Source organism: Microcaecilia unicolor, chromosome 1 (genome assembly GCF_901765095.1).
Source record: "Microcaecilia unicolor chromosome 1, aMicUni1.1, whole genome shotgun sequence".
Classification (NCBI taxonomy): Eukaryota; Metazoa; Chordata; class Amphibia; order Gymnophiona; family Siphonopidae; genus Microcaecilia; species Microcaecilia unicolor.
This window is the reverse complement of record NC_044031.1, coordinates 374,208,614-374,233,376: the sequence shown is the minus strand read 5'-3', so window position 1 is coordinate 374,233,376 and position 24,763 is coordinate 374,208,614. Positions and strand designations below refer to the sequence as shown.

The window sequence follows — 24,763 nt, the reverse complement described above, 5'->3', positions numbered from 1 at the left end:
AACCGAAGTTCCTCCCCATAGAAATTGATGGCGCCAAAAATGGGGCCAAAGTACAGCATGCAGTTAAACAGAGCCTGCGCTTATCCGACGTGCACTTAAATGGAGTGCACTGTGTGTATATATGTATATATATATATACAATTCAAAATCATGGTAGTTTTACAAAGATGTTTTCACACTCCAGAGAAAAGCAAAGGAAAATAGATGTTTCCATAAATGAACAGCTGGTACATTGTATCCCTGTAATTTGCTGTCATTTTTACATAAACACATTTTCTTTGTCTTTGTTGAATAAGGTTGGTTTACTGGGAATTCAGATGATTTGGACACGAGATTCTGAGGAGGCTCTCACTAATGCTAGATACGACAAGAAAATCATGCAGAAGACAAACCAGTCTTTCCTGGAGCTACTAAACACCCTTATAGATATGACAACAAAGGATTTGAACTCTGTGGAGCGCATAAAATATGAGACGCTTATCACTATTCACGTACATCAGAGAGATATATTCGATGACCTGGTGAGTATTTTAACAGTTTATGCAGAATAAGGCACTACTGAGATTTATACTGTGAATGTCCTGCTTGGGGCTTTTTGGAGTATCCAAAAATAAATGATTCAAATGGGTGAAAGAAATCTCCACCAACAAATCTGAAATATGAAGTATGGTATATGAAGTAACTCTCTAATTTTAGCTTATGACGGAAATGACTCAACACTTTTGTTTATGCCTGATACCTCATATCCAGTAAATGAATAGGTCTTCATTGAATACATCTTTGTTTGCATTATTAGCTATGTATTTCTGTTAATTTTAGTATTAGCTGGTAGTTTACCAAATTAGTCATGTGACAGGGTAGGTCTCTCTTTCTCTCTCCCATTGATTTCTGCCCTGCTCCTCCTTCCCACTTTCTCCCTCCTTACTGCCTTTATCTTTGGCAGTTCTCAGCAAGATGAGTTTTATCTTGCCTTTTATCTGAGCCTTAATGAAGGCCAACAGCAGCAGTATTGGCTCAGCACCTCCCATTGGGAAAGGGTCTCTGGCAGCTGCATTTCCTGCTTCTATTATTCAGCCTTCTCCCTTCTTGCATGCAGCTTATATTTGTTTTGAAACAAATGCACATGAAAATCTGTTTACGGGGAGGCTGCTATTCAACTTTTTTATAGATCTTGGTCCTCCATAAAACCCTTCTTCTGTGAGCTGTACACAGAGTTGAATAGCTAGTCACACCTGAATGTATGATTACTAGGATACTGCTTTTAGACAAAAGATGCTTGTCTTTCGTGGGACTCCCTCCTTCCTCCACAGCTGTACATATAGAAGGCAATTCTATAGCAGGACACCTTGTAGGAATCTATTCTATGAAGGAAGGTAGGCATGTACCCTGGCGTCTGTGCTCCACCCATGCTTCCAGTTAGGCATGCCAGGTCTATGATGGAATCTGTGCACCAGGCTATAGAATACTAGCATAAATTGGCCTAAAGTTGGGCATGATCATGTATGCCATGTCAATGGCTGGCATAAATGAGTGCACCTAAGTGTTCCTTGCTATGTGTGCATCTGATAGTATTCTACAAGTTACGCATGTAAATTAGAGACCTGCCCATGCTCTGCCCACATTTGTGGCACCCTTGCTATGTTAAAGCACTTACATGCTTCCTTATGTGCATAATATTGCTAGTCTGTGCACTTACCTGCACAAGGCATGTATAACTACATGTTCCCAGTTATAGAATTGCCTTTTTAAGCTCCTAAGTTTGACTGAAAATAGGGCACATATTTAAGAGCCTAAATTTAGGAGTTCAGCTTTTTTTCTGAATATTGCACCCAGTGTGTTCACATTACCTTTATGCATGGAAACTTGAAAATGCACTGGATGAATATCATAAACATGTTAATTGCTGAGAACATAGTAATAATGTGCACAAGCTAAACTGAACATGCTATATTTTTTTCTTCTTGACTTCTCCTTTTGGCGTCCAATGGCTATACAACTAAACCTGGTAAATGGTGATGCTTGTCAGTGAAGAGGGAAAATAGAGAGAGCTAGTCCACTCCAAATGATGAGTGGAAAATTCCAGGAGAGCAGAAAACTAATATGACAACATGTTTAGAACCATTTGTTTTATGTCTTAGTAAGAATCTTGAGAGAACAGTTTGAGAATGTTATATAATTAGTGCTTGGGTGCATTTCTGCAGCTTATACTAGAGTAAATAAGTTTAGGTAATCGGCCTCTCCCTATGTCCTATTCCTGAGGCTTGAAGTCAGGTCCCTTACTACCAAGAAATGGCATTAATTGATCCACATTAAATGTAATGCACAGCTCTCACATTCATAGCATGTGATATGAATATGGTATAAAATACGCATACTTGATCCTGATTTGTCTTTGCCTTTTTTGGGACACAGATCATAAAAATCTGCCAGACACTGGCCTTACTTCCGAACTACATAGAACTGGTTATAAGTGTGCATCACTAAGTATGGAAGGAACATGAGTAACATACAGTGTTCTGTAACTTATATGTGTAAGTGGGAGCCCTGCTTATGTCCTGTTCATGTCTTGCCCCTGTGTATGCTCCCCTTACAAATATGCACTTTGTAAGTTAAGTAGATATTTGCAAAATAGCACTTAGATACCTCACTAGCATTTACATGCTTAGGTGCACACATATATGCATAAATACTGGTATTCTAAACATTTATACACATAGCACACATAAATGTGCGTACCTAGTAGTGCCCCAATAATGCTGAGGTGGTCAGTAAGGATATTCAGAGGCATTATCCAGATAATGCCTCTGAATACCCTGTTCAACAGCATTTCCTTGTCGTCTTCACCATTCTAGTCCAGAACATGTGTGTTATGTCCGTCGACCAGCAGACGGAGACAGAGAACAATTGTGAATTTTGTTCTGTAAGGGCTTCAGTTCCTTAGTATTTCTCCATGTCCAGCAGAAGATGATGGACAGATGTGCAGCTCCTGGACTGGATTGATAGGGTTTGCTTCTGGCTCAGTTGGAGAAATGGTACCAGTGGACCAGTAGGAGTCCAAAAAATGTAATGCTTCATTCTCCACAGGGGATACCCAGAGAAGTCTGGGTCCTTTTCCTCCCAGCCCCTGTATCCTTGCCTTTGTTAGTGTTAGGGAGTTCCCTCATTTCCCCCTACTTCCTGCTCTGGGCTCCGGGTTTACAAAAACAAAACGAGAAAGAGTGAGAAATAAAGCTGAAGAAACAGGTGAAGGAAGTTTGAGAGTTGGAAAAGTCTGCCCCAATAAATCCTAGGGATTTCACTTGATGCATGCAGGAGAGAGAAACTCATTGTAGCCACATCTCAAGGGAACTTGAGAAGGTGTGTTCTGCAGGACACACTAGGCCAGTATCGGGAGCAGGTCAATTGGCATATATAACATAGAAGGCCGTGTTCTCAGATATAGGCAAAAGGAATGCACCATGCTTAGTGTCTGTAATGGATGCCACTGGAGCAGCTTGTAGTAATGTGCGTCAGACCATAGTGGGCTGTAAGGTGGTCCAACCACAGGAGGTGAAGCCAGTGGGTCTGGGAATAGCTGAAGGCTGCTTCAGTTTCTCTGGAGTGAGATCCCTATGAAGGCTGGTAGGGCTGCATTATTAGCAGTGAAAGACCACTAACAACAGATCAGCAATTTCATGTTTCAGTTCTTTCAGTACCCTGGGATGTATGCCAACCAGTGTAGGTGATTTATCATTCTTTATCTTGTAAATTTGTCTTAGTACATCTTTCAGGTTCACTGAGATTTCTTTCAGTTCTTCTGGATTGTCATCCTTGAAAACTATTTCCAGTACAGGGAAATCTCTTACATTTTCTTCTGTACAGACTGAAGCAAAGAATTCATTCATTCTCTCTGCAATGACCTTGTCTTCCCTGAGTATCCCTTTTGCTCTTTCATGATCTAACGGTCCCATGGATTCCCTCACAGGCTTTCTGCTTCTGATGTACCTGAAAAAGGTGTTACAATGAGTTTTTGTCTCCTTGGCAAGTTTTTCTTCATGTTCTCTTTTAGCCTTCTTTGTCAATGTTTTGCATCTAGCTTGACACTGCCTTTGACGTATTGGTCTTTCCTTTTTAGCTCGCTCTTCTCTTTTTTTTTCATTACTGTCTCTTTGTTCACTCAAATTTCATCCTCCTTCTCACCCTTCTCTCTCTTTATACTTTTCAGCTACCTATCAAATTATATCTCCTATTCTCACCCATGAGCTCTCCCATTTCCCATCTTATGCCTTCCACAGACTTCCCTTTCATCTTTAATCTACTCTCCATTACCATATTTCTAACCCCTGTTATCACTAACCTCCTCTCATTCATTCTCCCCACCGGCCTCTCCCACATGGTTCCACCATTCCCAGCATCTTCCTCCCTCCACCCTTCTAGCTCAATATCTGCTCCCTCTTTCTCCCCTCCCCACTCTGATAGCCTGGTATCTCCCCGTCCCTTCCTCTCCACCCCCAGCATTTTCCTATCCCTTTTCTCTTCCCTCCTGCCCCCTTCCCTCATGGTCTAACATTTTCCTCTCTCTCTTCCCTCCTTCCCATTGTCCAGCATCTTTTCTTCAATCCCTTCTACTTGTGGATCCAACATTTCCCTCTTTCTATCTTCCCCTCCCTCTTCTTTGCATCTCTTCTATTGTCCACCATCTCTCTCTCTCTGCCTTGTACTCTGGGCCCAACATCTTTCCCCCCTTGCAGCTTCTCTTTTTGTCTCCTCCACTGCCATGTCCAACAATTGTCCTTCTCTGCACACCCAATGCAGCATCTCTCCTTCTGTCCCCTCCACTGCCGTATCTAACACTCTCCCTCTCTCTTGCATCCTACCTCTCTCTCAACCCCTCTCCCTTACACCCTAGGTCCAGCATCTCCATCCCTCCATGCAGCATTTCTTCCTCTGTCCCCTCTGCTGCCATGCACAACAGTTCTCCCTCTCTTTTGCCTCTCTCCCCATACAGTATTTCTCCCTCTTTTGCCCCTCTCCCCGTGCATCTCTCCCTCTCTTGCCCCTCTCCCTCCTTGCAGCATCGCTTCCTCTCTTACCCCTCTCTGCCCCATGCAGCATCTCTCCTCTTGTTCCTCTCCCCCTTTTGTGCAGGACCACTGGAGCCTAGCTTGCTTCCCCATATTGGTTGTCAGGTGTGCACCGCTACTGGTTGAGGCCGGGGCCCACCCATGGCTATGCCCCTGGGATAAAGGCTGTTGGTATATGAAGGGAGCCTCAGATTTGCTAGGGGACTCCAGTGCCGAGGAGCATGCAGATTCATCCTCTGGAGTTCTCTTGCTCCCTCATGAAGCCTTTAGCTAAAGTGCTTGATGAAAACAAACAAACAATAGGCTACCTTGGTACCTCAAATTTCAGCCCTTGGCCATGCTGCTGCAGGTTCCATGGAATCCTTATAAGCAAAAGAAAGAAAGAAAGCACAGTGAAGAGAATAAAACAAGGACCTATGAGTGTTGAGACAAGTGCTCCAGTGGAGTGGCCATGTTTGGCATTTGGCTTCTTTATACCATAGGTTCATAAAGTGTCTAAAGGTTCCTTCCTTAGGCCCCTTGGGAAGAAGGGTAGCTCTTGTGAGAGAGGGAGTGGACCCCATGGAAAGTTTAGCCTCTTCCACAAGGAAGAATTGCCTAACAGGCTAAGTCCTCTGTGAGGCTTCAGATTTAAAAAGGTAAGGGGTAAGGGTAATGAATTTGATATACTGCCTTTCTGTGACGCAACCAAAGTGGTTTACAGGTACTTCACTGTCCCTAGTACCTGGGGCAATATGGACCTTTGGTGGAGATTCCTGTCAAGATGCTGTGCTTATAGGGCTGAATATTCTGTGCCATTGATCCCTATAGAAGAGGTGAAGTCAATCTCAGTGAGGCTGGCAGCAAAGCAGTTCTGCCAAGAAGAGCAAGCCCCTATGGCTGCAGGACCTGGACATCTGAAAGAGTGGGGTTTAGGACACTCCAGACTGGTAAGCTATCTTGATGATTGGTAGGGAGGATTCCTAAAAGGTGCCTATGTTTAAGGATGGGGGATTGCCCCCCCCCCCCCCAATTCTATTTTCTGAAGTGGGCCTTGTGGTGGTCTGCAGTGCTTAAACCTCTGAGGCTTCCCTTTTGCAGAGGAACTGGGACAAATTCCCTCAGTAGAGGTTGCTGGACCTTCTGGAAATGCTCTTCCAGTCCCATCATCTAGACTATAGATGGATAATCAACGAGTCATATTGTCACTCAAGCATCCTTCAGACTCCACTTTTGGTCTGTGGTAACAGCTCATAGACTCATTGCACTGGGCTTTCCTTTCTGAGAAGGCTTCTCTTTGGAGAGGATCTGAAAAAACTGGTCAGGGGCTTGGGGGAGCCCAAGCCTAAAACAAAATCACTAGAGAGCAAGCCCAGGAATTGGTTGTTTTCTTCTGTCATTAGAGAGGGCTTTAGGGATGTGAGGTGGTTCCGCCCAGAAGGTGTAGGCTCTTACAGCATTGTCACACTTTCTTGCTTGTTGTCCTTTGTGTAGGATATGATGAAGCCAGCCTACAAATGTGTTTTTCTGTCATCTTGGAGATTCTTCTATGCTATCTCCTTGTGCTGCCTGGGCAAGACAGCGGTCATATGAACCACGCTTTGGTAATTGTTGAAGCTGGGGAGCAGTTTCCATTCCCAAGCCAAATGGACCAACAACAACTCCCATGAGCCAAATGGAGACCAGCAGCATATGATAGACTGCTGTCTATGCATGTGGGTCACATGGAGGGGCATTTTCGAAAGGGACGTCCAAGTTTTGATTTGGATGTCCTCGCAAAACGTCCCGATCCAGGGGTGGGGAAACCCGTATTTTTGAAACAAGATAGACGTCCATCTTTCGTTTCAAAAATACTGTCAGGGATGTCCAAATCCTTAAATTTGGTCGTCCCTAGATTTAGTTGTCCCTAGACATGGACATTTCTGATTTTCGGCGATAATCGAAACCAAGGACATCCATCTCAGAAATGATCAAATGCAAGCCATTTGGTCATGGGAGGAGCCAGCATTTATAGTGCACTGGTCCCCCTGACATGCCAGGACAACAACTGGGCACCCTAGGGGGCACTGCAGTAGACTTCATAAATTGCTCCCATGTACATAGCTCCCTTACCTTGCGTGCTGAGCCCCCAAAACCCACTACACACAACTGTACACCACTACCATAGCCTTTACGGGTGAAGGAGGGCACCTAGATGTGGGTACAGTGGGTTTCTGGTGGGTATTGGAGGGCTCGCTGTTTCCTCCACAAACGTAACAGGTAGGGGGGGAAGGGGCTGGGTCCACCTGTCTGAAGTGCACTGTACCCACTAAAACTGCTCCAGGGACCTGCATATTGCTGTCACGGACCTGAGTATGACATCTGAGGCTGGCACAACATATTTTTAAAGATATTTTTTGAGGGTAGGAGGGGGTTAATGACCACTGGGGCAGTAACAGGAGGTCATCCCCGATTCTCTCCGGTGGTCATCTGGTCATTTTGGGCACTGTTTTGTGGCTTAATCGTAAGAAAAATAGGTCCGGGTGAAAATGTCCAAGTGCTCGTCAGGGACGCCCTTTTTTTCCATTATGGGTCAAGGACATCCAAGTGTTAGGCACGCCCAAGTCCCACCTTCGCTATGCCTCCAACACACCCCCTTGAACTTTGGCCGTCCCTACGACAGAGTGCAGTTGGGGATGTCCAAAATCGGCTTTCGATTATACCGATTTGGACATTTCTGTAAGAAGGACGTCCATCTTCTGATTTGTGTTGAAAGATGGGCGTCCTTCTCTTTCAAAAATGAGCCCAATAGGGTACAAGACTCCTATTTTCCATAGTTCTTTGTAGGGTGGAGGTTTGGTGCTATGTTGAGTGTTGGGAGCCGGCCAGTGATTGCAGTGGTGCACTGAAGAGTGGTCTCTACATCCTTAAGCCTCCAAGAGGTTAGTTTTATTCACCAATCAGGCTCTCACATCAGAGGTTTCAACCTATGACTTGGGTCCTGTAATATCTCCCAGGTTCTGGACTGTTCTGGTGGGACTCAGGGAAAAGAAAATTAGCAGGTAACAAATAATTTCACCTTATCCAGATAGCAGGTGCTGTTTTCTAGGTAAATACTTTTTAATATTGACCCATTAGTTAGTTTTTTATTGCAATAAAAGCACATCCCTAAAGATTAAAAATCCCAGAAATCTCTTTGGGGAAAGTGCAAAATATCCTGTGATCCTATTAAATATTAACATGGCGCCGATAGGGGGGTCACGTGATGGCAGGAGCCTAGACGGACGTCTGGAGGCTGCTCTCCTCCTCATCGCTTATAAATAAGCTGATTTAATGTGCTCAAACCCCCGATCTGGTCCCTCTAACATCGTCCAGTACAAGGTAGCGTGGGCTGCATCGATTGAGCAATAAAGGAGAAAGATCAGAAGCTGCTTTCAGGGTATGCCGGCAAAGACCCCGCGTACTCAGAAAGGGCGCGGAACCCCCCACGTGGCTAAGATGGCGTCTGGAAAGGAGAAAGGAGAGGCGACCCAGAGTCAGGATCTGCCGGTGGTAGCCATACAAGACGCAGCGATACAAGAGATAATGAAGCACATGGCAGCAGTTCTGGATGACAAGCTGTCGGCGCTGCATGTCTTTATGGACGAGATGAAAGAAAGCATGGCGGCACAAAGCACCCGCATACAACTGGCAGAGGAACGAATATCACAGCAAGAGGATCTGGTGAATAATGTGAGTTCTCAAATGTCTGCTCTGGAGAAGAGGTGTAAACTGCTGGAAGAGCGGGTAGAAGATCATGAGAACCGGAGCAGGCGGAATAATATCAGGCTGGTGGGAATACCGGAATCGGTCAAAGATAAAGAGCTCTGGGACTTGGTAGAAGTCTGGCTGCCGAAAGAGCTTGGGATTGAGTCAGAAGGGCAACGTCTCAAAGCAGAGCGGGTGCATCGGATCGGAGCGCTTAAAGAACATAGCAGTACATAAGTACATAAGTACATAAGTAGTGCCATACTGGGAAAGACCAAAGGTCCATCTAGCCCAGCATCCTGTCACCGACAGTGGCCAATCCAGGTCAAGGGCACCTGGCACGCTCCCCAAACGTAAAAACATTCCAGACAAGTTATACCTAAAAATGCGGAATTTTTCCAAGTAAGTCACGCCCGGTAATTGCTCGTATTCTCAACTATGCTGAGAAAGCCCAGCTGATGGAAAAGTATCGCCAGAAGAGAACCCTGACTTATCAGGGGACAGGCGTGCTGATGTTTCAAGATTTCTCGCCGCGGGTGTCAGAGCTAAGAAAACGAGTGTCTCCATACTGCTCTCAGCTCTACAACAAAGGGATCCGGTTCTCGCTGCAATACCCAGCAAAGGTGAGAGTGCTGCATGAAGGTCGTGTTCTATTCATGGAGCAGCCAGAAGAATTGCGCTCATTTCTGGAGCGGTTGCAGTGATAGAGTGCAATGTTAGAGGGGTTGAAGGGAGCCGGCTTGAAAACACCTTTGATGACACGTGGAGAGCCGCCGGAGACATTATGCCAGGCAGGCTAGGATTTATTTCTTGTTATTTTTGAGGTGCAGGGGATTGCAAGCAGCAGAACCATTAAAGATTGATTACTGTAAACAACAAGGAGTGGAGCCCGGGGCATTCTTAAACGGGAGACATTGTTGATTTGGAAGGAGAGGCTGTTTGTGGTTTTTTTTTTTTTTTTCTTCCCAGCTTTATCTGGATGCCAGCTAGAAGACTGAAGACTCAGTGGGGAAGTTGTGAGTTGCCTGGGGACGATTTGTAATTTAAAGAGGCTTGTTGCAGTGAAGCCTGTGTTCTTTTTTTTATAGGCTGCACGAGGTAGAGAGAGAGAAAATAAAGGAACACAATGGACTATAGTTTGAACAAGTTTGGAGGGGTACTGTTATTTGTATAATTTGCCGCTGATGGGATCGTTTTTACTTTTCTGCTGTCGTATTGGGGGAGTTGAAGGGAAAATGTTGAAACGGGTGGTGGGTGTTTAAGAAAGGGAAATGCAGCGCTCAGGCAAGCTGAGGGTCCTTTTCGGAGGGGGGGGGGAGGAAGGGAGGGGAGTAGCTTTCTCTTAGGGGAGGGTTGTAACACTGGTTGTTCTAAAGGGGAGGGTGGGAAGGGACTTGAGGGTGTGGGCACAGGTAGGGGGGAAGGGGGATGGGAGGGGAGAAGTGGGAGGAAGGAGCTATTTGACTGGATGGAGTGAATGGTACACAGAGTGTGGATGTAGCAAACGAAGGGAGGGACAGGGATGGGAAAGAGAGGGAGGGGAGGGGGAGGGGCTGGGGTGGGGGGAAGGCTCCTGGAGAAATAAGGAATACTGTTACATGGAGGAGATTGGTACCGAGGCAACACCTGGAAAGGGAGGGGGTGGTGAGCTGGGACATCACCCCTTGTTCTCGGACATAAGGCTGCATATCGCCTTTCGATCTGACAGATGGGTAGTTTGAGAATAGGATCATTAAATGTTGATGGTATTCACTCACCGGTTAAGCGGACTAAAATTTTGGCATACTGTAATAAAATGAAAGTTGATGTGATGTTTTTACAGGAGACTCATCTCTCACAACAAGAACATCGGAAGTTACAAAAAGGGTGGGTTGGAGAGATAGTGTCATCTTCCTTTAATAACAGACAAAGGGGGGTGGTTATATTATTCCATAGAAGGCACCATGTTAGCATGCATAAATTAGTACAAGACCCAGAGGGTCGGTTTGTCATATGGTGGGGAGAGGTTGCAGGGCAGAGGGTGGCCTTATGCTCCATATATGCGCCAAATGTATATTCCCACTCTTTCTTTTCTGGTCTTTTAGCTCATTTGGTATCAGTTAGTGGGTACAAATTGGTGCTGGGGGGAGATTTTAATATTACTGCAGACCCCTTGATAGATTGCAAGCCAGCAAAGCCGCGGCCTCCAGCATGGAAAGATAAAGGGATTAACTTTCTAGTACAAGAGCTAGGGCTCCTGGATATCTGGCGGATCTTACATCCAGAATCATATGACTACACTTTTTTTTCTCAGGTACATGGGGTATATGCACGGCTCGATTATTTACTAGTTGATGCAGCCCTTATGTCGAAAGTGCAGGCGGCAGATATAGTGGACGGGGCAGTGTCGGATCATTGTTTGATTTGGGCAGACATCCAGTGGCACCAAGGCAGTGCATCAAGGATGTGGCGTATGAATCCAACGTTGTATTTGGAGCCTGAGTTTCGTAGTTTTTTGTTGAAGATGTGGGACAATTATCTAATGGAAAATAACCCGGAATCAGTAGACCCTATAACTTATTGGGAAGCGGGGAAGGCCGTGATGCGGGGGCATATTATCGCCTATGGGGCAAAATTAAACAGGGAGCGTAATAGTAGATTAATTGCCTTATCGAGCCATCTGCAACAGTTGAGGGGGAGGCATGTACGGCAGAGGGAAGACGAGATAAAAAAGGAATATTTGGACACTCGCCGGCAAATTAATGATATTTTGAATGCGCGGGCGGCTCAGGATATCAGCTTGTATAAATTTAATTTGTATAGATGGGGGAATAAGGCGGGGAGATTGATGTCGACCCTGGTAAAGGCAGAGGGGCCAAAAAAATCATAACGAAGGTGAGATCTCCTGGAGGGCAGGTAGTGGCCACATCTGAGGGCATCCAGGAAGAGTTTGTCAAATTCTATCAGGCACTGTATAATGCAGGAGAGACAGATCGGACCCCAGCGGGAATTATTTTTTCAGAATCTTCCTTTACCGCAGTTATCGCAGCAGCAGAGAGATCAGTTAAATGCGCCGGGTGAAGGGAGAGGAAGTACTTCAGGCAGTGAAACGCCTTAAGTTGGCTAAGGCCCCCGGTCCGGACGGCCTAGGGCCTGAATTTTATAAGATATTAGGTGCCAACGTAGGACCCCCTTTTCAAGAATTATGTCATCATCTCTGCACAACTGGGGAGGCGGGCGGTAGACTTACACATGCACACATAGTGGTACTCCCTAAGCCTGGGCGAGATGAGGAATTGCTGGGTTCCTACAGGCCCATATCACTCCTTAATCAAGACATAAGCTTTTTGCCAATATTATGGCAAATAGGTTGGGGAGGGTCTTACCTGGCCTGGTTCACTCGGATCAGGCGGGATTTGTGCCAGGCCGATATGCATCTTCCAATATTATGAGAGCCTTGACAGTGTTGCAGAAAGGGGGGGGCAAACCCGGAGATGCGATCATTACAAGTTTGGACGCGGAAAAAGCATTTGATAAGATCTTGTGGGACTATCTATTTTGGGTGTTACCGCAATTTGGTATCATGGGAGCTTTCTTAGGAGGAATCCGCGCTTTATATAGCCATCCCACAGCTCAGATATTAATAAATGGAGCATTGTCATCTGTCTTTTCCTTAAAGCGGGGCACACGGCAAGGGTGCCCGCTCTCCCCGATGCTATTTGTGCTGTCCTTAGAACCCTTTGCTATCAAAATTCGACAGACGGACAAAGTTCAGGGAATTAAAATGGGATCCCAAGAATTTAAAATTAATCTGTTTGCAGATGACATGCTTATATATCTAGATAGAGCATCCGTGACTGTTCCTATTCTTATAGACTTAATTGTCCAATTTGGGTCTTTCTCTGGTCTATGTATTAATTTTGATAAGTCTGAGGCTTTGCCGGTGTCCTCCCCTTGTGCGTGTAGGCAGCTCCACACGTTTCCCTTAGCTTGGTCAACCGGAACTTTAAAATATTTAGGAGTGTATTTGCACGCGGATATGAGAGTGGTATATCGTCGCAATATACAGGACAAGCTAGATGGCATTAAAAAATTGTGCCACAGATGGAGAGATTTGCCCCTTTCTTTATTGGGGCGTGTAGCGTTAGTAAAAATGGTTATGTTGCTCAAGATTCTATACCCCTTACAGATGATGCCATTTTGGATAACACGAAAGATGAACTATACTATAAGGGGTTTATTGGTACTTTTCTTTGGGCGGGAAAGCGGGCCAGGATAAGTTTTGCTAAATTGACGATTGCTAGGAATAGGGAGGATTAAATCTTCCGGACCTGCGGTTATACAATGTGGCAGCGCTACTTAGGTGGATTTTTGAGCTCCATTCTGGGTCTGCTAAATATGCCCCAAAAGGTATCTGGCAAGGTGAGGTGCTGCCGTATTCAGTGTTTAATAGTTTACAAGTACAGGGAAGCTCGAAAGGAGACCTCCAGTGTTTGCTTCAGCCTCTGAGAAAGGCCTGGAATTGGTGGCGGGGTAGACTGGGAAAGGCCACAGGACCATCTCCGTTTCTGACAGTAGTAGATAACCCCTCATTTCCAGCGGGTCAGGGGGCGTCGCGGTTCAAAGTGTGGGCCAAAAATGGGTGTCGTTATGTGGGACATTTTACGGTGGAGGGACAGGGGATATTCCCCACATTTGAGCAGGCTCGGAATTCTTGGAGCTTGGGACAGGAAGATTATTTCCCTTTTCTTCAATTGAAGCACTATTGTGCGACCTTGTCTTCTAGGAAAGAGGGGGGGCCTAGTTTTTCGCGGCTGGATAAGATGTTTTGTCAGATGCCGAACGCTGCAAACAAATTGGCGGTATGGTATTCTATAGGAAGGGAGCAAAAGGAGGACTTCTTCATTGCTGGCCTGGCAAAATGGTGGGGTGAACAAGTGGGGGAGGAAATCACGGGTAACATGTTGGCAACCTACTTTGCAGCGTCATTTAAATTGACAACTAGTGCAAATTTGCAGGAGATGCAGTTTCGGTTGCTACATGGTGCTTTTATAACAAGAGAGAAAGGAAAGCGGATGGGGCTTTGGGAAGATGACACTTGCATAAGATGTAAACACAGCAAAGGCACCTTAGTACATACCTTTTTGGAGTGTACTGAGTTGTATGTATTCTGGAAAGGGGTGCTGCAAGTGTTGGAGCATTTGTTGGCACAGGCTGTAGAGTGGTCCTACCGGATTTTGCTGTTGGGGGATGAGTCTCAGTTGCGAGAACAGGGGTTGCAGCCATCTCAGGTCCGGTTTGTATGTGTAGCGCTGATGCTGGCACGAAAACGGTATTAGCACACGGATTTTGGAAGACCCGCCGGCTATCAACCAGTGGTGGACTAGAATGCTGCAGATGGCTAGATGGGAAACGGAACGCAGTAAGTCCACTGGAGGGAGAGGTCAGGCATATGGTTCTTTATGGAAGCTGTTTGAGGTACTGTATTCTGCAAAGAAGGAATCTCCAGGAGCGGGGAGGGGGGTGGGGTTAGACGGGTATAAACTAAAAAGTTAGAGGGAAGGGCAGAGGAGATATATTTATGTTTAAAATGGCCTCATTTTGATAGTTGTATTATGTTAAGGTTATACAACAAGGTTTGTTAGCTGACACATGTAGTCAATGTATTCATTGTATTTATAGGTTATTATCGGCTGCTAGATATTGGAAATATTGGAATTAGTTGGCTTCATTGAGCCGAAATGTGATGTTCAAATGTTACATGTCTTTTCTTCTAATAATAAAGATATTTTCAAAAAAAAAAAAACATGGCGCCGATAACTATATTTTGATTGTGGATATAAAATTGTACCCCACCTAGAATGGTAGGTAGTGTGGGTAGTACATCTTTTTAAATAGATAAAAGAAATAAACTGAAGGGCACACAATCTACTCAATTATTTTTCATTAGTACTGCACAAAGTAGCTAGAGGTCAGAAAACATACTGTGGGCATTTAACTCCACCCAACAAGAAACATGCAGCTCGGAGATAGAATTTTTTTTGGCCATTTGCAATATAAAAACTAGTTTGCTATTTGTTCTCTGTACAGTAGAAAGAATATTAGGAGAGAGTTTAGGTTTGACTTTAACAGCATGGAGTAATACTGTGATTAAAATAAAAACACTATAAATTTTAATCTGTGTACTTAAAACTACCAAATTGTCAATAATTTTAGGACTCATCCAATTTTGTGCCTATGACATAAAACCTTGTTAAATCAGGGGGTTTATTAAACACCAAAAATGAGGGGCATCAGGCTCTTAAAACTGAGATGTTATTGACTCCCCATTGTATATCCTCTTTGGAAATGAACTGTTTTTCAGAAATGCTTATGTTGCTTTTCTATTGGTTGTACTGTGATAAATTTAAGGTCACCTGTTTAATAATGGTGGTGGTGGTTATTTATTTTAGTGTCACATGCATATCAAAAGTCCTACAGATTTTGAGTGGCTGAAACAGTGCCGGTTTTATTTTAATGAAGACACCGACAAGATGAAGATCAACATTACAGATGTGTCTTTCATATACCAGGATGAATTTTTGGGCTGCACTGACAGGCTGGTTATAACACCTCTTACTGACAGGTAGACAGTTTTTATTGCTCTGGAAAAAATACTTTGATGGCTTCAAATTTCTATTTCAGATTTTTGTAGTGGTATTTCAACTTCATTACCAAGATCAGAATATTGCATGGTGTATGTTACTAATATAGGACTTCTTTTACAAAGTCATGCTAACGATTCCCACGCAGCAAATGAGAAGAAGCCCATAGGAATTGAATGGGCATCCTCTCATTTGCCACACAGAATCACTAGCACAATTTTGTGAAAAAGCCCATAGAATGCTGTTCAGTATCAGATGGAGGAAAAATAATCATAATTAAGTGGGCGTATTGTGTGCCAGAAGGTGGTACTTCTTTTCCCCAGCAGTGCTCCAGTCCGTACAGAGCCTGCTGAGAAGTTATTTACTCCTACAGGAGCTCCTGGTTTTGAAAGAGATTTACAGTGGCCCAAGAAAGCTCTGAAAGTAAAGAGAAAATAATTATTTCTTATTTCAAAGGTTGTAAAGTAGTAGTCTTGCACACTGTTTACCAGTGGAAGTGTTTTAGACAGGGCAATATTTTTTAATCAACTAAGCAGACCAGCTCATTTAAAATCATAACAATGTTCACTTTTTTTGCAGCATTATGTTCAGCTACTATGTACTTACACACAACCATGCATGTTGTATTGCATTTTGCTGAATGAAATAATGCATGACACTGTGTAGTAGACCTCAGGTTTCAAGACACCAGATCAATGGCAGAGTGCTACTGGTATTTAAAAAGTAAATGTAGTCCACGTTCAAGGTGTGTGGTTTATGGAGGCCAACCCTATGCTCTGGATATGATCCTTGATATGGAATTCAACTCCATTGGTTGGTTAGAGTTGCTGTGGCTCAGGGATTGTAGTAAAAGTCATTTAGCAAAGTCGTACGAGTACCTCAAAAGCTTTGAAGCATGCCAAGGGATAGAGTATTGGATATACCCCTTCTGGAAAGCAATTTCAACATAGAATGTTAAACTGTTCGTGAACCCTTTTGCCCAAGCCGAGGCTAGGAAGGACCTTGGCCAAGGCCTAGGGTGGACCCGAACAGGTGCTAAGCAAAAACCCCGGCCACAAAGCCCCACACACACAGGACAAACAACTAGCACCACCAGAAAATGGAGATAGACCACTCAGACGGGCCTCAAGGCCGAACGGGAACCCACTCATACAGAGTCCAAGTGTGAGGGCCTCACGGCCGAACTGGAACTGAGCCACACACTGGGGAAGGGAAAAAGAACAACGAGGGGTCCCAAAAGGGACTGGTGCACATGCAACACACACAGCGGTAGCTAGTGACACAAGGGAAGGGTGACAAACAAGAAGCTGGCAGGTACAAGCTACGACCAGGAGAAGAGAAAGTCAAGGACAGAATGGGACCCCAGACTCTATAAGAGCGAAGCTCCACAGGAACCTCTAGGCTGTACCATACAGCACACAAATACACTAGGCTGTGCCACATAGCACCCAAAGGAAAAGGGAAGTCACCTAAAGGAATATACAAGGCTGTGCTACATAGCACTCAAGAAGGGAAACCACTATAGGAATACACAGGGCTGTGCCACTCAGCACTCAAGGGTCAAGGGAATCCACGCACAAGAGTACACAAGGCTGTGCCACAGAGTCAGATAACAGATACTAGAGGCAAAGGGAAAAGCAAGCAAACAGGAAAGGCTGCCTTTACATACACCAAACAGATAAAGGGCAATGTTCACAAGAATTAGGAGGGGTATAATTGAACGTCGCCGGCGAAATAGGTCACCGGCGATCTATTTTGGCGGCAGCGCAACAGCTGGCCGGAACCGTATTTTCGAAAAAGATGGCCGGCCATCTTTTTTTTTCGATAATATGGTTTAGCCCAGCCAAATGCCAGAGTTCGCCGGGTTTTGAGAATCGCCGGTTTTGTTTTTTAGCGATAATGCAAAAAAAAATGCAGCCATCTCAAACCGGCGAAATCCAAAGCATTTGGTTATGGGAGGAGCCAGCATTTGTAGTGCACTGGTCCCCCTCACATGCCAGGACACCAACCGGCACCCTAGGGGGCACTTCCAAAAATGTTTAAAAAATACACAATAGCTCTCAGGTGCATAGCTCCCTTACCTTTGGTGCTGAGCCCCCCAAATCCCCCCCCAACCCATTCCCCACAACTCTACACCATTACCATAGCCCTTATGGTGAAGGGGGGCACCTAATGTGGGTACAGTGGATTTTGGGGGGGTTTGGAAGGCTCAACACTTAGCACCACAAGTGTAACAGGTAGGGGGTGGATGGACCTGGGTCTGCCTGCCTGAAGTGCACTGCACCCATTAAAAACTGTTCCAGGGACCTGCATACTGCTGTCAGTGAGCTGGGTATGACATACAGGCTGGTAAAAAAAAGGTTTTTGTTTGTATTTTTTTAATGTGGGAGGGGGTTGGTCACCACTGGGGGAGTATGGGGAGGTCATCCCCATTCCCTCTGGTGGTCATCTGGTCAGTTGGGGCACCTTTTTGAGGCTTGGTCATGAAATAAAGGACCAAGTAAACCCGGCGAAATACTGCTTAACGCCGCTTTTTTTCCATGATCTGCGAAAGCTGGCCATCTGGTAGCCACGCCCATGCCCGCCCATGTCCTGCCTTTGCTACGCCGCTGACACGCCCCCTTGAACTTTCACCGGTGCGGCGACGGGGGGAAAGCGGCGATGGTGTCAAAAAAAGCTGCTTTGATTATACTGATTTCACCGCTTTTGAGAGATCGCCGGCCATCTCCCGATTTATGTCGGAAGATCGCCGGCGATCACTTTCGAAAATAAGCCTGAAGGACAGCAAACAAAGTTTTAAAAGCAGGCTAAAGGGAAGGGCTGCTAACACAAATCAGGGAGAAGCAGGCTTACACTGCAGATCAAGGAGAAAAGCTAACAAACGGGAAAAACAAACAATGTTCTTACCAGAACTCAGTCAGCACACAGAGACAGAGCAACAGAGTACCCACAGGTGCAGGGAAGCAAGGTAATCAGGAAAGCAGCTTAGCTAGGAAACAAACAAGCATACACTGGGAACAACCAGCACACAAAGAAGCTATGAGCAAAGAGAGGAGTAAACAAACTCCCACAAAAGCATGGTGTGCTACTAGCACAGACAGAGAGAGGGTAACAGGCTTCAGCTGGCAGTGATCAACGCTAAAGTATGGACTGTAAGGAAAGGTAGGTTTAAATAGATCTGACTTCTGACGTCTGCTGCCTCAGATGTCAGCTGAACCCCAAACAGGCCAATCAGAAGGAGGTCCCAGTCATTCCTCTGCCGGTCTAGCAGAATCATAACTTAGAAAATGCATTGATGTAGCCCTGTTTAAAGTTTTGGGATCAGTGGTGTGGGTAAATAATTTGCAGTTTTCATAATTGTTGTGGAAATATGTGAATGTTCCTAATTATCATGTAAAAAAGTTGGAAAATGTATTTTAGCCTCCTAAACTTTGCCGTTTTTAAATTACCAGTGGGGAAGACAGGAGCAGGAAGCATTCTACGGGTACATAAGTATGGGGATAGCCTATCAGGAGTCTATAGGATGGGTCAGAGATTGGGGAGATAAGTCGGTGTGTGTTTCTTTTCATCATCAGCAGACAAATCCAGAGATGTGTGGGTTATGACCATCTACTGGCAGGTTGAGATAGTTCCAAACTGAACTCTGCCACATAGGACGGTATATTCCTTTGTCAGTCAGTATTCTCTATCTCCAACAGACGATGGACGGTCTCTCACAAGCTCCTGGTTTTTCCTGCTTCTGTGGCTCCGGCTGCAAGTTCCTGGTTCCGTTGAGCTTGGGGGTGTCTGGGCCAGTAGAGATACCTAACGCGGTATTCCTGGTGGTGGTCAGGTCCCTTCCCCCCTCTCCTGCCATTTCCTTCCTACTCCTCCACAGAACTTTCAAAATTATGCTGGAAGAGAGCAGATTTCTATTTGTGTGGCATTGTGGAGGAGAGAGGGGTGTCTCTGCACACCTGCAGCTGTCTAGATTCAGCTAGCTGATCGGAGTCAGAAGCCCTGTGGATACTGATAAGGCCAGCAAACCAGTAAGTATGAACTTTATTCATCCTCTTTGTTGGGTTTGTGCTGTTTGGGTTAGTGTACCTGCAGGGGTACACTAAGGGTAAGACTTTATAACATGAATCAGTAAAAATAATCCAAAACAATAAACACCGAAAATAAAAACTACATTCACAATCCTAAGCTTGTCTCATTATGTACATTATCTTTCCTTTACATCTTTAAATATATCAAACATTATAAAGAGAAACTCATCTTCCAAATGTTCAAAATGGTGATAAATTAATGCAAAAATAAATTCCTGACCTTGTTTTTATCTCCCGAACACAGCTTGGATCAGATTTTTCATTTTTTTTGAGCAGCCTGTATGAGGGTTTGCTTTGTGTTTTCGAAATAGTACCATTGAACTAGCACGGGAGCAATTTTGTTGCTTTTTACAGTACCTCTTCAAGTTAAGAACATAAGAATAGCCATACTGGGTCAGACCAATGGTCCCATCTAGCCCAGTATCCTGTTTCCAACATGGCAAGCAAGGTCACAAGTACCTGGCAGAAACCCAAAATAGCAGCAACATACATGCTACCAAATCCAGGTCAAGCAGTGGCTTTCCTCCATGTCTGTCTCAATAGCAGACTATGGACTTTTCCTCCAGGGACTTGTCCAAACCTTTTTAAAAACACAGATACCTACCGCTGTTACCACATCTCCAGCATTGAGTTCCAGAGCTAACTATTCTTTGAGTGAAAAAATATTTCCTCGTATCTGTTTTTAAAGTCTTTCCTATGTATTTTCATTGAGTGTCCCCTGGTCTTTTTACTTTTGAAAGAGTGAAAAATCTATTCACTTTTACCCATTCTACACCACTCAGGATTTGTAGACCTCAATCATATCTCTCCTCTCCATCTCTTTGTCCAAGCCCCTCAGCCATCTATTTTCCAAGCTGAAGAATCCTAATCTCTTTAGCCATTCCTCATATGGGAGGAGTTCCATCCCCTTTATCATTTTCATTGCTTTTCTTTGAACCTTTTCTAATTCCGCTATATCTTTTTTGAGATATGGAGACCAGAACTCACACAATACTGAAGGAGAAGGCGCACCACGGAGCAATACAGAGGCATAATATTCTTGGTCTAATTTACCATCCGTTTCCTAATAATTCCTAGCATCCTATTTTCTTTTTTGGCTACCACCACTGCACACTGGGCAGAAGATTTTAGCATATTGTCTACAATGACTCCTAGATCTTTTTCTTGGGTGCTTACTCCTAAAGTAGACCCTTGTATTAGGTAACTATGTTTTGGATTGTTCTTCCCAATGTGTATCTCTTTGCATTTGTTCACATTAAATTTCATCTGCTATTTGGATGCCTAGTCTTCCAGTTTCTATGGTCTTCCTGCAATTTTTCACAGTCAACATATGTTTTGTCAACTTTGAATAGTTTTGTGTCATTTGCAAATTTATTCACCTCACTTGTTGTTTGATTCCCAGATCATTTATAAATATGTTAAGTAGCGACAGTCCCAATACAGATCCCTGTGCCACCCCACTATTCACTTTCCTCCATTGAGAAAAATGGCCATTTAACTCTACCCTTTGTTTTCTGTCCAATAACCAATTCCTAATCCACAAACAACATTGCCTCCTATCCTGTGACTTTCCAGTTTTCTCATGAGTCTCTCATGAGGAAAGTTTTCAAAAGCTTTCTGAAAATTTATTTTTATTTATTTGTTACATTTGTGTCCCACATTTTCCCACCTTTTTGCAGGCTCAATGTGGCTTACATATACCGGAATTTACTGTTTCCGGTGTGAACAAATACATTGTGCTGGTGTGGTAAGATGAAGTTTATATGGCAAAGCCACAGAATAGTCGTAATGCGGAAGAGTAGTGTTGTGATCATACGTGCTTTGGTTTTCTTGTGTAGCCGAGGTTAGTCTTTTATGTTGGATCGGATGATATACCTTTTTGAACAGGGTGGTTTTTAGCATGTTCCAGAGTTAGGTGTGTGTCGTAGGTCGTTTTCACTGCTTTTGGTAGTGCGTTCCACAGTTGTGTACTTATGTAGGAAAAGCTGGATGCATAAGTGGATTTGTATTTAAAACCTTTGCAGCTTGGGTAGTGTAGGTATAGGTAAGATCGTGTTGATTTGGAGGCGTTTTTTGTTGGTAGGTCGATTAAGTCTATCATGTATCCTGGCGCTTCACCATAGAGAATTTTATGAACCATGGTGCAGATTTTAAAGGCAATGCATTCCTTGATTGGGAGCCAGTGTAGTTTTTCTCGGAGGGGTTTTGCACTTTCGAATCGCGTTTTTCCAAATATGAGTCTAGCTGCCGTGTTTTGAGCGGTTTGAAGTTTCTTTAAGGTTTGTTCTTTGCATCCTGCATAGATTCCATTGCAGTAGTCTAGTTGGCTAATTACCATTGATTCTATCAGGTTACGAAAGGTATTCCTCAGGAAGTATTGTTTCACGCATTTGAGCTTCCACATTGAGTGGAATATCTTCCTTGTGGTGGATTTTACTTGGCTCTCCAGTGTTAGGTTGTGGTCTATTATGATGCCAAGGATTTTCAGGCTGTCTGAGATGGGGAGGGTATGACCTAGGGTGTCGATGCTTGTGAGGTAGTCTGTGCTGTCTTGGGACAAGAGGACAAGGCAGTGTGTTTTTTCTGTATTGAGTTTTAGTTGGAATGCATTTGCCCATGAATCCATGATATTCAGGCTTAGCTCGATTTTGTTGGCGATTTCTTGCAATTTGGTTTTGTAAGGGATGTAAATTTTACATCGTCTGCGTAGATGAAAGGGTTGAGGCCTTGATTGGCTAGGGACTTAGCTAGTGGGATCATCATTAAGTTGAAGAGGGTCGGTGATAGCGGTGATCCTTGTGGTACTCCACAGTTTGCTTTCCACGGTGATGATATGTTAGAGTTTGATTTTACTTGATATGATCTTGTGGTTAAGAAAGCTGTGATCCAGCTGAGTATGTTTCCACTGATCCTGAACTTATCTAGTAGACTTATTAATATATTGTGGTTTACCATGTCAAATGTGCTTGACATGTCGAATTGAAGAAGGAGAATGCTTTTGCCTATTGCTATTTCTTGTTTGAATTTGGCTATGAGACTGAGTAATACTGTTTTGGTGCTATAGAGGGGGGTGAAATTCTGATTGTGATTCATGTAATATTGTGAATTTATTTATGTAGTCTGTGAGTTGTTTGGTTACCATGCTTTCCATCAGTTTAACTGCCAGTGGGATGGATGCTACTGGTCGGTAGTTGGTGATGCTGTTTTTTTTCTTGGTGTCTTTTGCTATTGGGGTGAGTAGAATGTTGCCATTTTCCTTGGGGAAGCGACCTTGTTGTAGCATGTGATTTAGGTGGGATGTGAGGTCTGTTATGAAGCGTTCTGGGGCAGATTTCAGTAGGTAGTTGGGACAGGTATCTAGTTTGCACTGAGAGTTGGAGAACTTCCTGATAGCTTGGGTAACTGTTTTGGCGGTCAGGGGGGCAAAATTTGACCAGGGGTTGGGTCCAGCTTGTTGAGGAAGTTTTCATTATCAGTATTTCCTTGTGGTGTAGTGTTGCGTAGGTTTATGATTTTTTCTTTAAAATATTTGACAAGTTTGTCTACAGGTGGGATGTCTGTGTTCGTTATAGTGACCATGTAGGTATCTAGGAGTTTGTTCACGAGTTGATATAATTTTTTCGTGTCTCTGTGATCTATCCCTATTTTGGTTTTATAATATGATCTTTTGGTCCATCTTATTGCGTATTTGTATTTTACTAATGCTTGTTTCCAAGCGTTGTGTGTAAGATCATCTTTTGTTTTATTCCATGCTCGTTCAAGTTTCTTGTATTGTGTTTTGAGTTTTTTCAGTTCTTCGTTGAACCATGGTATTGCGTTGTGTTTGTGCGAGGTTCTTGTTTGTTAGGGTGCTATTTCATCTAGTATTTTTTTGCATCTTTTATCCCAGTCTGTGAGGTAGTGTATGGAGTCCATTTATGTTGTCCAGTCGTTATTGTACATCATTTGCCAGAATATTTTTGTGTCTATTTGACCTCTTGTGCTGTAGGATGTGTGTTCTTGTACTTGTTGTGGTCCTTTTTCCGCCAGTGTAAGGACAAGTTTAGTTTGTAGTGGTCGGTCCAGGGTGTTTCTGCCCAGTTAATATCTGTTATTGTTAGGTTCAGGTCTGTAGAGAGTTTGTGTGATATGAGATCAAGTATGTGACCTTTGATGTGGGTCGCTTGCAGTTGTGGCCAGTTGAAATCCCATAAGTGGAGGAATTCTTTAAATTCTCGTGCGTTAGTGGTGTTTGTGTCTTTGAGGTGCAGGTTGATGTCTCCTAGTACTAGTATATTTGAGTTGGTTACATATATGTTTGAAAGGAAGTCCATGAGGTTTGTCTGGCTTTTGTTCCAGTTACAAGAAGGTCTATAGAACAAGACACAATTCAAGTGATCGCGTAGGGTTTTGTTATGAATTCTAATTGAGGCAATTTCGAGTTGAGGTGTTATGGACTCGGCAGTGGTTTCCGTGGTGAAGTGAGATCGGTGAATTAATGCTATGCCAGCCTCTCTTTTCCTTTCTGGTCCAGTGTGTGATTTTATAGCCTGGTGGGCAAAGGTCTAGAATTATGGGGTCCTTTTGGTCGTGGATCCAGGTTTCAGTGATAAAGAGTAGATCAAGGTTATCTGACGTGATCTAGTCAGTGAGAATATCTGTTTTATTTACCCCGGATCTGGCATTTATGTAGCCCACTTGGATAGTTTGGAATGGGTCTTTTGTGTTTGATGTTGTGTGGACTTTTATTAGTTGGCGTGTCTAGCTACATTACATCAACTGGCTCACCTTTATCCACATGTTTGTTTACGCCTTCAAAGAAATGAAGCAAATGGTGAGGAAAGACTTCCCTTGGCCAAATCCATGCTGACTCTGTCCCTTTAAATCCTGTTTGTCTATGTGTTCCATAATTTTATTCCTTATAATAGTTTCCACTATTTTGGCCTGCACTGACATTAGGCTTACCAGTCTGTAATTTCCTGGATCACTCTTGGAACCCTTTTAAAAATGGGCATCACATTGGCCACCCGCCAATCTTCAGGTACTGTGGATGAGGGTAACAGATCACTAACAGCAGATCAGCAAATTCATGTTTGAGTTCTTTCAGTACTCAGAGATATACACCATCCAGGTGGTCCAGGTGATTTATCACTCTTTGACTTATCAATTTGGTTCATTATGTTTTCCAGATTCACTGAGATTTTTTCAGTTCCTCCTTGAAAACCATTTCTGGTAAAGATAGATCTCTTATCATCTTCTGTAAAGACTGATGCAAAGAATTCATTCAATCTCTCCGCTATAGTCT

General features: G+C 43.9%; 1 protein-coding gene across 1 annotated transcript in view; it reads left to right on the top strand.

Moving 5' to 3' along the window:
• DNAH5 (dynein axonemal heavy chain 5) overlaps positions 1-24,763 on the top strand; it is a 925,453-nt gene that overhangs the window by 288,978 nt on the left and 611,712 nt on the right. Inside the window, 2 exon segments of the mRNA XM_030220396.1 lie at positions 297-521; positions 15,200-15,372. Coding sequence (XP_030076256.1) covers positions 297-521; positions 15,200-15,372 — 398 coding nt within the window.